Source organism: Spodoptera frugiperda, chromosome 1 (assembly GCF_023101765.2).
Source record: "Spodoptera frugiperda isolate SF20-4 chromosome 1, AGI-APGP_CSIRO_Sfru_2.0, whole genome shotgun sequence".
In the NCBI taxonomy this organism is placed as follows: domain Eukaryota; kingdom Metazoa; phylum Arthropoda; class Insecta; order Lepidoptera; family Noctuidae; genus Spodoptera; species Spodoptera frugiperda.
In genome coordinates, this window is record NC_064212.1 from 11,180,704 (window position 1) to 11,194,416 (window position 13,713).

General features: G+C 36.4%; 1 protein-coding gene across 3 annotated transcripts; it reads left to right on the forward strand.

Annotated features, from left to right (window-relative positions):
- Positions 1 to 2,992: 2,992 nt before the first annotated feature.
- LOC118273323 (uncharacterized) lies at positions 2,993 to 8,884 on the forward strand. Of its 3 annotated transcripts, none has more exons than XM_035590224.2 (2): positions 2,993 to 4,791; positions 6,563 to 8,884. In XM_035590224.2, exon 2 carries the CDS (start codon positions 6,569 to 6,571, stop codon positions 7,064 to 7,066), a length of 498 nt encoding a protein of 165 aa, XP_035446117.1. In that variant the 5' UTR covers positions 2,993 to 4,791; positions 6,563 to 6,568; the 3' UTR covers positions 7,067 to 8,884. The 3 variants fall into 3 exon arrangements, with proteins under 3 accessions (XP_035446117.1, XP_035446118.1, XP_035446119.1); XM_035590225.2 differs by lacking the exon at positions 2,993 to 4,791 and adding an exon at positions 4,910 to 5,400; XM_035590226.2 differs by lacking the exon at positions 2,993 to 4,791 and adding an exon at positions 5,448 to 5,979.
- The last annotated feature ends 4,829 nt before the right edge of the window (positions 8,885 to 13,713 follow it).

Sequence of the window (13,713 nt, forward strand, 5' to 3'; positions counted from 1 at the left end):
TGTTTTTCTCAGTCGACGCCGGCTGTATTCTTCCCACGCTATGAAAGTGGACGCCGAGGGCCACCAACCTGTTACTACTTGTACTTGTTGCTGTCTTACATGGAACTTGTTATTACTATCCCATCATATAAGCCTTCACCTAGGAAAATAATACGCTCATATGAATGTGCCATCATACTCGTATTTAAGTTTAACTTATCAAGCCGTGTAATTAAGTACGAATTTTTTACTACAACATCCTGGTGCATACTGTTTTCAATCTCCAACTACAGGTACCAAATGAAAATGTGTTTTAATTATTATACCTACGTAACACGTATGGGTTCCTAATATAAAAGTTGAACAAGAAACTACCCATCCGCAAAGGTTTATCCGCACACTTTATCACGAGGTACATTTAATGACCTCACCCGTCTACGGAGAATCCAAGTAAACATGATCCGAGGAATCGTATGCATGTGTGTGTAAGACTTACTATTTATCACTACCTGCGTGCTCGTGTCATATCGGCTCAGACAATAACAACGCTATAAAGAAATGCGAATGATATATTTATCTTATCTGGCACACAGTCGCCAAAACGTGTCCGTACGCAGATTCACTATCAACGCTTACAAAGGTATCGGACGCACGACACTTCTATTGTGGAGGATGATTCCGATTACCCACCCAAAGTAATCTAACTGCATCGCTCCAATAGATTAGGGGAAAAACAATAATTAAGCTGCATGTTTGATTATATCGTTTATTATTATCATTGGCTGCCACATATACTTATGTTAAGTGTACTTTATAATAAAATCATTATTAATCTTATCAATGAAATATAGACACAAAGGGGTCAATATAGGACTGTAATAGCCAAGCATTTAGTGGAATCTGGTTGCCTTTTGTGACGTCAATAAGAAAACGGTTATTCTTAGCGACAGCTTGCACGTGTAGTATACCAACTTATATTATTTAAGATACACATCTCCGTATCCATATAAATAGACTGAGTGGACTTGATGCTCGCAACAGATGCAATCAAACAATTAATTAAAACGACAACTGTACACTGACGAGTTGACGACACGTAACATGTGCATTATATCGCGAACATTTACTCCTTACTTATATCAATCCATGAGCTTTTTATTATGTTTGATTAATACTGTACAAATTGGTGATAAATAAATTAATCAACATAAATGAATAATGTTTGTTTAAATATGCGAATGTCAAAAAGTAGTATTTATCTAACTGATTTCATTCCAGACTGATTACGGCATTCATTTTGTAAGTACCTACCTAAGTAAATTGAGAAAGTCATTATTAACTAGATCATTAAAATAACTTCATGGTTCCAGTTCCTAATTATTAGATACTTTAAGTATTCAATAGAATGATAACATTTTAAAAACAAAATTTTTAATATATTATTTATAAGATCTGACATGAATATGCATGAGCCTACGTGAATTCACAACAAAACATCAATACTACTGATAATTATGTTTGATAAAAATGCACAACTATTATTTTAGCGAAATAACCTTCCCGATACAAGGAAAACGGGGCCCGGGACATGACGTCAACCAATATTATGTATTAATAAAATAATGTGTTACATGCGCATGAACATAGAAATTTTATGAAATTACAGTTTAGTGTTTAATGACGTAGAACAAAGAACACTTAGGGGAAGAACACTGATACATAAATGACATAATTCCCTATTAAAAATACCCCTACGTAATTAGGTCCTTAGAGAAAGTCGGTGCATATTACATTAATTCAATCTAGACACGTCATATTGTGAATGGTTTACATAATTATGTAAAATTAGTAAAGTATCCGAGCATTTTAGTATCTTTTGAATTACGAAGTATTATTTATCCCACCCAAAACATAAATGTGAAAGGCTGCCAAGTTCGATAATATTGGAATGCTTCGCCTATAAAAGCAGTGAGATCTAAATAAGTACCAAGTTCCATACACAGACCTCAGTTAAAAATGATATAACAAGTTGGCAAGTTTTCACACACTTTGTTATAAACCTACTAAACGCAATGAGTCAAGTATAAAATTTTCTATTAAAACTTGCCAAGTTATATCATTTTTAACTGAGGTCTGTGTATGGAACTTGGTACTTATTTAGATCTCACTGCTTTTATAGGCGAAGCATTCCAATATTATCGAACTTGGCAGCCTTTCACATTTATGTTTTGGGTGGGATTTCATTTATTTTTGTAAGGTTTATTTTCTTTTTTTATTATTTTACTTTACTTTGACTAAATACAAACCTTCGTAACGAATTTTAGGTCGGTACGACCATTTGAAGATATAGATAATTTTTTTGTTTTAGTTCCTTAGGGGTATGAATTTACACCTTCATTATTTTTAAAACCGACTCACACTTGGCCATTTTCAGATTTTTTCCTTTACCTTGACCTAAAGACCTACCTCCATGCCAAATTTCAAGTCAATACGACCATTGGAAGTGGTCTAGGTTTTTGATGAGTGAGTGAGTGAGTGAGTGAGTGAGTCAGTCAGTGAGTGTATAGTAAAAATAGCGATTTTCTGACGTCAATATCTCAAGACCTACAATAGGTACATTAATGAAATTTTGTATTTTAGATAAGTAAGTAGATCTCGACAGATACTAGAAATTTCATATGCGTAGATAAAATAGATTTTGAGTTATAGGTGGGTCGAACTTGGCCCGAAATGGTTCGTGTAATATAACCCACGGCCGGTGTGTCGGTTTTTTGCTCGAACTTGGCGGACACACTGCCGTGTGTCTAGATTGTTACTAGTGTTGCTAATTTGAATAATTATCTACATATTGTAATGGACTGCATATCCTTTCTGCAAGAGTTCATAACCGATCAAAATTCATAATAAACATTAATTCGTTTCGTCTCATTGTTTCGAATTCTTAAGTATATCGAAATAGCAATACTGCTCATATCTTTTGTAGAACTGTTTCAGTTCTTAGCTATAAAAATATACGTAAAATTGTTACCGTGGAATTCTGTGCATAAATAACTAGATTTATTGATGCTTCGGCGTTTAAACAGATTATGGTAATTTATGGTTGAGTACAATGGCAGGACAATTACAAGATAGGTACATAAAAATATGATCGTAAAATGAAATGTCGGAAGGAAACTTTCTAGGCGTTTATTGCGCAAATATTTCACTGTTAACGTTGTTTTCGGATACTGTAGCAGGCAATTTATCATCAAGCAGACTTTTGTTACAAATATCTACTAAAAGACTTATTTTTTCCCAATGTTTTAAAAACTAAGGTGACGTGCCGTTTTGCAAAGGCGATAAGCCTTTATTGTTAAAGAACCTTTGTGGATACTATTACAGGTTACACGTATGACATTCTGTTCACCTACGTGTTGACATTGGTATCAATTACTACGGTAAAGTAAAAGTCTGTCTGGTGTAAACCACTTCACTTGTATTGTACTTCATTGGTGTGATTTAGATGGCAACCTCGCATGATGCAGCAAACTGAATGACTCTCACTTGCGTGAACATTGACTATTTATTACAGTTTTTATTACGTCTGTAGCTATCGTCTCAAGCTGAAGGGGTTTCGTAAACATTTCTAACGATTGGACATCTGAGATCATTTGTGAGAGATATCCGTCGGACGGCACAGATGTATCGTAGTAACTATGCAGCCTTGCATTTATAACTATAAAAATAACTAGAAACTAGCCAGCAGATGTGCTATGTAGAGCCAGAATGTTAAACAATAGGTATCTATGTATATGTTTACTGGTCTATATTACGTAAAGTGGACGTAAAGTTGGTATTCAGATATGACGATGTCGTGCAGTTGGTTTGTCCTATTTAGCCACTCCCGGGACACTTCCAACACGGTACAAACCGGGATGACTCATTAAATGTTGGCCACAGTTTTATCTTCGGGGAATTTCTCCTTTGTTACACACGCTAGCGTTTTGGCTACTAGTCAAATATCTGACGAAAAAAACTGTAAGTGCTCCATACGTACTTTAAAAGGGAAAGATTAAAACTGAAAGGCATTTGTGACACCAATCTCTTCGAGTAGTGTTGTAAACACGTAAACTGAATGTTATTATTTTCCACAATCGCCATAATATGCAATCAACACGGTTTTAATACAATCCAACAGTGGGGTGGGAGCCTGAAATTGGATGTGATAAAATGGAACACAATTTATTTGTTTTAGCAGTCAGTACATATCGTTAGCTAATCCATATTAAATTAGTTACATCATTAATTTCACAATGATCTGCACTCACAGGTATAATTAGTACATCGTTTTGCTACATTGTAAATTACTTTAAGTAATTTATTTAATTTCGAGTACAATGACTCACATTATTAATATTACACTACGTCGGGTCGGTAGGCTGACAAGTAAATAAATGTACGAATGACATGAGTGACGTATTCAATAATTAGCTCCAAGCTATGTACATAACTGGTTTTAAAGATAAAACCAGGTTTCCTCGTCAGTGTTACACGACCGGACAAAGGCAGGATCTAGATAATTAGTTGCGGACAAAAATAGTCGTCGCAGTCGGGCCCTGGGCCAGGTGACGTCAGCGCGCCAGGGCCGGCGGCGGGGCAAGACGGGCCCCGCGCCAGTGTCGCGCGCGCCGTCAGCCCGCTCGCACGCCACCTAACGAGCCTGAGTCAGCTGCCACCAGCCGCCGCTCCGCTGCCGCCTGCCGTCTACCGCCTGCTCGCCTCCACCGACCCCCCTCCCGGCTGCCTACGCGATCCTGAACCGCACACTCACTTGTAAGTACTCACCACCGACCCTATTATATTTATGTTACATACGTGTTGAAAGCTATTGTCTAACTGCAACGATGCAACGCGATAACATCCGATGCAGATTTCACTTCGGTCACCTACCTTAGAGTACCTATTAAATACTGGACGTCTAACATATACCATATCACTAGCATTTTCTAGTTTGTATTTATTGTAGTTAGTAATTAATAGGGCCTAGGTTATATCGGTACAGAGAAGCGAGTCAACCTTGGCGCATCGTGCAATGCAGCGGGGACCTTGCAAGTCACGCGTCAGAGTAACCTCGACTCACGCCGTACTCACGCCGCTACTACGATTTCCTACAGTACTATCGCAATATCTTGTTCGATCGACGCGCGCCGAGTTCCATTGCTGGTTTTGCGTGCGCAGAAACCGCTTTTCCGTGAAGGAACAGACAGTGGAAGCGGTATAAGACTATAGACACGCGATGTATTCATTATTTCGGTACGGCAACATGTTGATAGACGCGCTGTGGAACTAACACAAACAGCTGACTGCTGACGACGTGTTTCTTTTTTTGACAGATAAAAAATATGACGCGGTCATTCAAGGACGGTCGACCATTGACGAGAGGTATTTCCCGTTTTTGAACTGTCAATGTGACACAAATGTTGATGAAGTGATTATAATAATAAAACCATTAAATAGAAAGATGCAGAGTATTATAATATAGAAGGCATCTCGTTGAAATGTAATGGGTAATTAAGTGACATTGCGGTCGGAACACGCGTTGGGGCCTCAATATTCCCGAGTTATCACATCGGAAAAACACGCCGTACTTTATCGTTCGTTGTGCGCTATCAGCTCCGCGACATTACGAACTGTATTGTAACGTCGAGTCGATACTTGCTTCAAGGGACTCGGTGCTTACCAAACATCACGCGTACCATTAACGCTATTCTCATACAGCTATTAAGTCACCCACTCCATAATATCGCACTTAGCACACTGTTCCATAAAAAATATAACGGAGTAACTGTAGCTACACTAAAAGTAAAGGTGATCTTGAAATTGAAAGTGCCCAAGTTTCGTGAACCACTTTTCTTTAAAAACTTGTCCTGCCTGATTTCCGGGCCGCGCTCGGTAACCAGTAAATAGGTATCTGCAGTTGTAATTATTACAAAATAAAAATAAATGGTTTACGAAGTATAAGTAAGTATATAAATAAACAAAAGTCATTAGAAAAAGTATTTATCATTTCAAATACCTAGTTAAAGATGAATTACCCGTAGGTATTTGCATTAGTTAATCATATTACAAACATGCATCGGTCGGACAACGTCCAGATTTTAGTGGTAATTTAAATCCAAAGTAACCTTCTAGAACGTCTTTAGACATATTTTTTTCACCTCGAGTTGGCATTGATCGTGGTCCACAAAACCGGTAAGGCTGTGGTTACCCTTCGCCGAACGTTTAAGCATGTCCGACCATCGACTACCAAATAAAACCTCATACATTTCATTACAATTACTTACCTTTGTAATGCTCACACATTTGTCTACGTGATTACCTATTAGTATTTGGAAGTTTAGGATCTAATAATAGGTCTATCTTATACATTATTCGCCGCATTGAACATCTTTGTTGCCCAATTTTTATTACTATGTTTTGATATAAATGTTTTGACTACAATTTGCGTCAAAACTTTTTATCCTTGCTAGTTACCGATATCTTTATGTGAACGCCTCGTTATCGTTATGAAAGTATATTGATACAATTTTATTTTCTTTTTCAGGGTGCAATGGTCAGAAGATACGAAAGAATGAGCGGACGCCAGTCCTGGAACGAAGATGATATGGCGAAGGCTGTAGCCGCTGTGGTGTCAGGTAAGATGGGATACAAACTGGCTGCCAGGACATTTCACATACCTCGCTCCACTCTGCAAAGGCGTGCCAGCAAGATAAGGTACCAGCAGCCTGACGATCCAAAGCCTTTAATGGGACATTACCGAAGAGTCTTCACAGATAGTCAAGAAAAAGACTTGGTTGGATACATCAAGAGTATGGAAAAGTATTTCATGGGTGTCTCCAGGAGGGACATTCGGGAATTAGCGTATCAGTATGCAGAAGACAACAATCTGAATCACCCATTCGATGCCAACACTAGAATGGCAGGCGAAGACTGGGTAAGGAATTTTCTGAAAAGAAATCCAGAATTGCTAGACAAGTCAGATCACGAATGTGGCTTGGAGCCCGTGAACTTTGATCAGTTCTACCACTTTATGTGTCCGTTGTCATGATGAAACGTCTCTTAGTACGATAAAACTAAAACTAGTTGTAAGTAAAAAGGTCAAGTTCGCCCCCGAGAGAGCCTCAATATTAATGTATGATATATTATGTGAATCCAACCTGTGTATACTACGAGCCCACTCTTGCAATCAATATTATGAATATGTTGGACACGGTTGCTCAACAACACACATTCGTATTCAAAAAATGCTAACCACATCAAGACTTAAGGCGTTTTGTACCCACAAGTTGGAACATAAAGTACAGTAAGACTTTTTGGAAACGTTTTAATATTTATAACAAAACTGTAGCAAAATTATCTAGTTAAAGTTAAAAGAGCCAAGCTCACAAAAGCGATGTTACCTTTGATATTTTTCTTTATTCGGTTAGATAATATAATTTTGTTAATATTCGGGGCCGTGCCGCGGGGTGCGGGCAGAGGCTATGCCCTCGCACCGACGCCAGAGTCGCGGTCCTGCACTTATTAAGTACTTACGAAGTCTATAGTTGTATCTGATTTATAGTTTAAATTTTGTTATTTAATGGTACTAAAATATAACTTGCTAAATTAAGGGCTGTGATAACAGAGAAAGGTGTATTTTTATGGAACATATCTATTGAGGTGATGTATCTATTTACAAAGAAGGTTTCTGATATTTAAATTTAATAATGCTTATTACAATTGTTTACTATAAATGCTGAGTATAAGTAGTAGAACTAGTAAAATGTTCCGTAACATTATTTGTGCCGGCAAGGTGCAACGCAGCGGTGCTCTGATTAGCAATATTTCCTTTGTGTGCAATATTTCTACTGACTACTTTATAGGCATATAAACCTATGCTTCACATCACAAGAAGAGTTTAATAACTAGTTTCAGCGTACTTAAAGCAACGCATGCATAAATTACGATTTACGCACACCTGTGTGCACATTTGTGCATGTTAGCACTAACGAACGAAGAGGTTCACTTAACTAGTAACTAGGCAGTATGTGAAAAAAAAACGAATATAAAGATATTATAATTGTATGTAGTTAACGATGAATATAAATACAAAATCAAATTTATTCATTAATCATAATAAGACCACAAACCATGTCATTCCAGTCTATTATATTCTATACTGACATATTTTATTATATTCGTTAACAGCCGGGACCTGGAAATAGAGTCAATAAATCATTAAACACACGCAAATAAATCCGCGTATGTGGCAAAATATATTCCCATTAGCAGAGTTTGGCGCAGCGCACAGTTTGCCAGTTACGGAACATTTACCCCTAATGAATGCTGATAACGAACGCGTCAGCATTGCTAGCTCAATCCGGCACACCACTACTACTCAGCGCTGCTTGACGCGCCCGGTAACCACTACCGACGTCATTTACATTTTTATATAAGCACTTTATATTCGTGGTATAGGGATGGGATGGTGATATTTGTGGGATTTCGGCTTATCTAATTTATTATTTCGCCCCTAGTGAAATTATTATACTCGTGTTTCGTCCAAATCAATGCTATTTTTCTATCGTTACTATTTAATCCCACTGTACCAAATTAGTTATATTATTATCGTTACCTGATTCAAGTTTTGATCTCTTTAACTTAGTTCAAAATAGCAAATTGTATATTTATTTAGATCTCGAAATAAATGTTGTTGGTTTTAAAGAAAATTTAAACGTTTGAAAAACACTACCTATTTGCCAAACTATGTTGTTATTTTGAGATTTATTTTTAATTAATATAATAATAATATATTCCTGTACTTAGTTTAAAAAAATGTGATTATAAATTCAAATATTTAATAAAGAAAAATTTAAGTACCTATCTACGCTATGTCATTTTATTTCCTATTCCTATAAATCCTAATTATGAACTTATGTTGTTTTAAATATTGTCTGCAGTATTCGCACGTCACTAGTGAGGACCTGTATGACTTAATCATCATGCGTATGACGCAAACTCCGAGTCGAAAGAGAGCAATTCGTGCGAAGCTAATAGTTTGATACAATAAACTGTTGAATCCAAACACTTAACGTATTGGAATAGTAAACAAGAATAATCGTTGAATGGTAATTAGTTTACTTACACGATATATGCGTAATGTTTGGGCGCTCGGGTGATAAGGCGACGTCTGTTAGAGGAGCATGAATAAAATGATATTGCGCAGGAGCAGGTGGAAGAGTCACATCAGGGCAGATATTCTGTATTACAAGTGCAACAAAAATTAGAGACTCAAATAGTGACAAGTTTGGCCAAAGAGCTAAAACTTCGGGTACAAACAAATCAACTAGTTACTGATGATGATTATGTGTACAATATGTATAACATTTATACATCAAGTCTGGAGAAAAGAAACCATACTTACTCCCGTACCCAGAGACATTTATAATATTTTGAATCAAAAACAATGACTAAGGACTGGGTTAAGTAAGATCACTATAATTTTACAGATTAACAAGAACAAATATTATAGAGAATTTTGACAATCGAACCCTAAATCATTCTTTGACCAACCAGGGAATCACACTTACAAGGACTTCTGGCCCCTTATTTTTTTGTGGGGCGAAAATCATCCTATTACTTATCCCGCCTTGGTAAAACCACCAGTCCCTAATTGCACTTGTGATTAATCGATCAACACCTACCCTAGATGTGCACTGTTTAGGGTTCGATACAAAATTAACACGAAACCCAAATCTAGATGTTGGTCAGCAACTTCGCAGTCTATTTCTTGTATCAAATTAATAACAAAATCATGGGAGATGATCAACAAACTGTACATAGTAGTCGTTTTCTTCTCCTCTAATGATATCTTCTGATTTATTTCGTTACGGGATCCAAAACAACGCCGAACTTTAATGTTCCGGTCTTTTCTCAGTTATATCTACTGTAGATCCTGGCTTACAGGAGTTGCGGCGGTATGGGAGGTAGTGGCGGGCTTGTCCCATCAAAAAAAAACTGTACATAGTAACAAAAAAATAATACTTAAGTAATTACGCTGACTAATGTGCAGACCGGCAAAAATGCAGTAAAAATATTTCCAGAGTATAAGCTGATTAAAAAAGCACTTCCATCTCATAACGGACAGGGACTACAAACTCAATCAGGCTGGTACGTGGGGGCTTTTACTAAAAAACGTTACATCCTTAAAGTGGGGGTAGAACTTGAGTTGCCGTCCAATGCGGAGTAAACAGGTCACTGCATATAGCTGGGCTGTGCTGGAAAAAGCTAGGTTACGCTGAGCTAATGTATAGAGCGGGAGAGGTGTCCGGAAGGCGCTTCGTTGAGAGTGCTCTGTTGTCAAGTGAGTATGTAAGAGACGAGGTAACAATGAGATAGTAGATTAATAAATCGTTAATTTTCTATGCATCGTGCATTCAAGACTAAAAGTAGAGGTTGTGTTGATGTCAAGCTTCTGGGATAGGAAAGAACGCAAATATTCTACTTGAATGCTGGAGATAATGCCACCCGTCACTGTTTCCTGAATTGTAAGTTATAATCTATAGATATTTTGTTTATATTTTTTTATGGCATAAGTGCCAAACGAGCAGACGGGTCACCTGATGGTAAACAATCAGCGCCGCCCATGGACACCCGCAACACCAGAGGAGTCACAGATTTATTTAGCAATTACATGTAAATAGGTACTAAAGCCTCTTCAAACCGCTATTCCTAATTAGCTGGCCAAAATTAATTTTGGTACAGGAGTTTATGTATTAAAAGTCAAAACACTTCAGCTTATTTATATTATATTCCCAAAAACTCTACATGTAATATTTTAAAACTATTTCTCAACTTTTCACTAAAAGAATAAATAATTATATTACTTAGCTTGTCTAATGCATACTACGAGGCTTTCCTAGATGTTTGTTATGACTAGACTACACGTTGTACGATGTCGACTGTGCCGTTGTATGCACTAATGATGTCGGTTTCATATTGCTTCATTTTACAATACCCAGTGGTATTATGCTGGCTAAATCTGACTTCCATTAAATATTATAATGTGAATTGTTTAGGGTTTTACAGCCGTTACAAATTTTATGTGAGGTTCTTATAATTTTATTCTTTGACCACTTTATCAATTTTGCGTAATCCAAAAAAAAATATTTGTACTCATTAAAATCATCATTACATGTATCTATTTTCTTACCAAGTTATTTTCCTTTCCGAACTAAAACGTTTACTAGGCACTCATATTATATTTTATTCACATTTTTCCTACTTCTCAGAATTTACCGGCAACTTCTAAAAGCATTATAAGTCTAAAATCAATATCAAAGCACTCTCCCGAGAGCGGAAACCGCCAAAGAATAAAAAAGTGTCCAGAGAAATAAAATAAAATAGAACCTACTGAGAGAGGTCGTGGGCGTTAAGCCACCCACGGTGGAAGAAAATAGAGCCATACCAAGGGAAAACGGTAAATGATTATTTTATAAAAGTACCTACCTACTACTACTACAAGTGCAACTTTTCCCTTTGGAAATTGCATTCGCCATCCGTACACAAGTCGTCGGTCGCACACTTTGCTATAACATTTCCTCCAGTGTGCAGTGTAGCGCAACGTATTTTATTATTTGGTTTATAGTTGTTTGAAAGCCAATTTACGAGACCGAGGCGGGAAAGCGGGAAAAGCAAAAACAACGTTTGAAAGGCTCCGTCTAAAGAAAATATCCTTTTCAAGATACCCATTAGGGGAACGACGAGGAGAAAAACATCTTATAGCTGTTACGGTACAGACTTCCTGTTAACTTTTATGTTTAAAAGCTTTTGATTAGCTCTGTGTAGATGAAATTATATTTGCTTACTGCTTAAAGAGAAATTAAATTCAAACTCGCAAAGCCTGATATCAAGTTGTTGCTATTAATAGGTAGAGATGAGAATTTTGTTTAATATTCTTAACCATGTTTCATACCATTTCGATTTGATTCATTATAACGTAGAAAACAATTAAACGTATACAAAGGTAAATAATCAATAATTAGGGATTGCAATCCGGTCCGACGGATCCGGGAATCCGGCGGATCCGGTGTGATTTTGGACCTACCGGATCCGGTGAGTCGGCGCCGGATCCGGTGGCGGATCCGGTAAAGAACATTACATTAAAAGAGGAACTAAAAAATCTAATCCTGCAAGAAAAAAAAGGGTATAGGGGGAAAGTTAATGCTAAAAAAGAAACAGATTATGAGAAAATACTTAAAAAGAAATGACTGCGTATGAAGTAGTAGGAGTAAAAGGAAAACACATTTCGCTGATCTACAGTTACTTGATGGTGATTAGGCAAACCAGTGTTGAGGCAGAAAGGGCCTTTTCTGCCGCAAGTTATATTTGTAGTGCCATCAGAAGCAGACTAGGAGACAGTACAATAAACACTATTTGTTTTCTAAGATCGTTTTGTCAGGCACAGAAATGATTTTCATTTGAATTTTGCATTGCAAAAAATAAATGCTTCTTGTTTTGTTTCATAGGATTATGAACTGAAGTTGTTGATTTTATAAGTACAAATTTAAAAGACTGTTTTGTTATAACCTAACTGTGTAGATTATTAATAAGAGTTTAATACTTAAGTACTTTCAGATACTTAGGTACATAAATAGGTACAGCAATAAGTGAGAGTCAGACTGATTACTTTATTATTAAAAATAGTTTCATAATTTGATTTAGTACAAATAGTGCCAAAAATTACAATTAATACCGAAACATATAATTAAAAGTGATTTTATTTTCCATAAATACGTATTTTATTTTCTTTTTATACATTATTATCAAAACTAAAAACCACTAAATACTAGGCCCTAAGTAACTTTAAAATCCGGCCGGATCCGGACGGATCCGGCCGGATTAGCATCAATCCGGTGAAATCCGGCCGGATTGAAAATGATACCGGATTGCAATCCCTATCAATAATCAACTGTCAATAAAATATATTATTTATCAATTATGAATATTGAGTTCCTGTTTTGGAATTTTAGAGTCCAGTACACAAAACACACGCAATCAATATATCTTAATCAAAATATCTAGACGATCTTTACATATATCTATATCGGTTATTGATTATTGATTTATGACTGTAACATAAATAATATAACACGTGTTAACAATTTACTAAGTAAATGACGCTGTTTACCAAAACGCAACGTCCAAGTGTTAAAAGTTAAAAAGTGGACAATTACATGAACAAATATCTACAAAGAAACTTCTATGAAAAGGACAATTAAAAGAAAAATAAATGTAAAACGTGCAACGCAACTCTTGTAAAAGTTATAATATTCATCGATCATTAATGTGCATTTTGCTTCGCCTAGCTCTCGACCACCGCCCTCCCACTTTTTATTCGAAATTACGTGAGAAGAAAGCGACTCTGCAGCATTTATCAAACGCTGTCAACACAACACGAGTTTAAAAGGAAATAAAACCTCGTTCGTGCAATTTATTGAAAACGCTTTTCTGTATTTTCGTGCTATGCTCTCGTGGAAAATATATAAATATCTAATTCTTCACATCAAGTTTAACTGTTCAATATTTCATCTGGATTGAATTCCAAACAATCAAATTTTATTTATGGCGTTTGGTGCCAAAGTTTTCGTCTCGAGTCGCTCCGCCACTACATCGATAATAAAGAAGATAGAAAAGAAAAACTTTGGCTCGAGAAGT

Excerpts from the sequence above, each read along its gene's own strand:
- LOC118273323 (XM_035590224.2), top strand. The coding sequence starts at position 6,569 with ATGGTCAGAAGATACGAAAGAATGAGCGGACGCCAGTCCTGGAACGAA.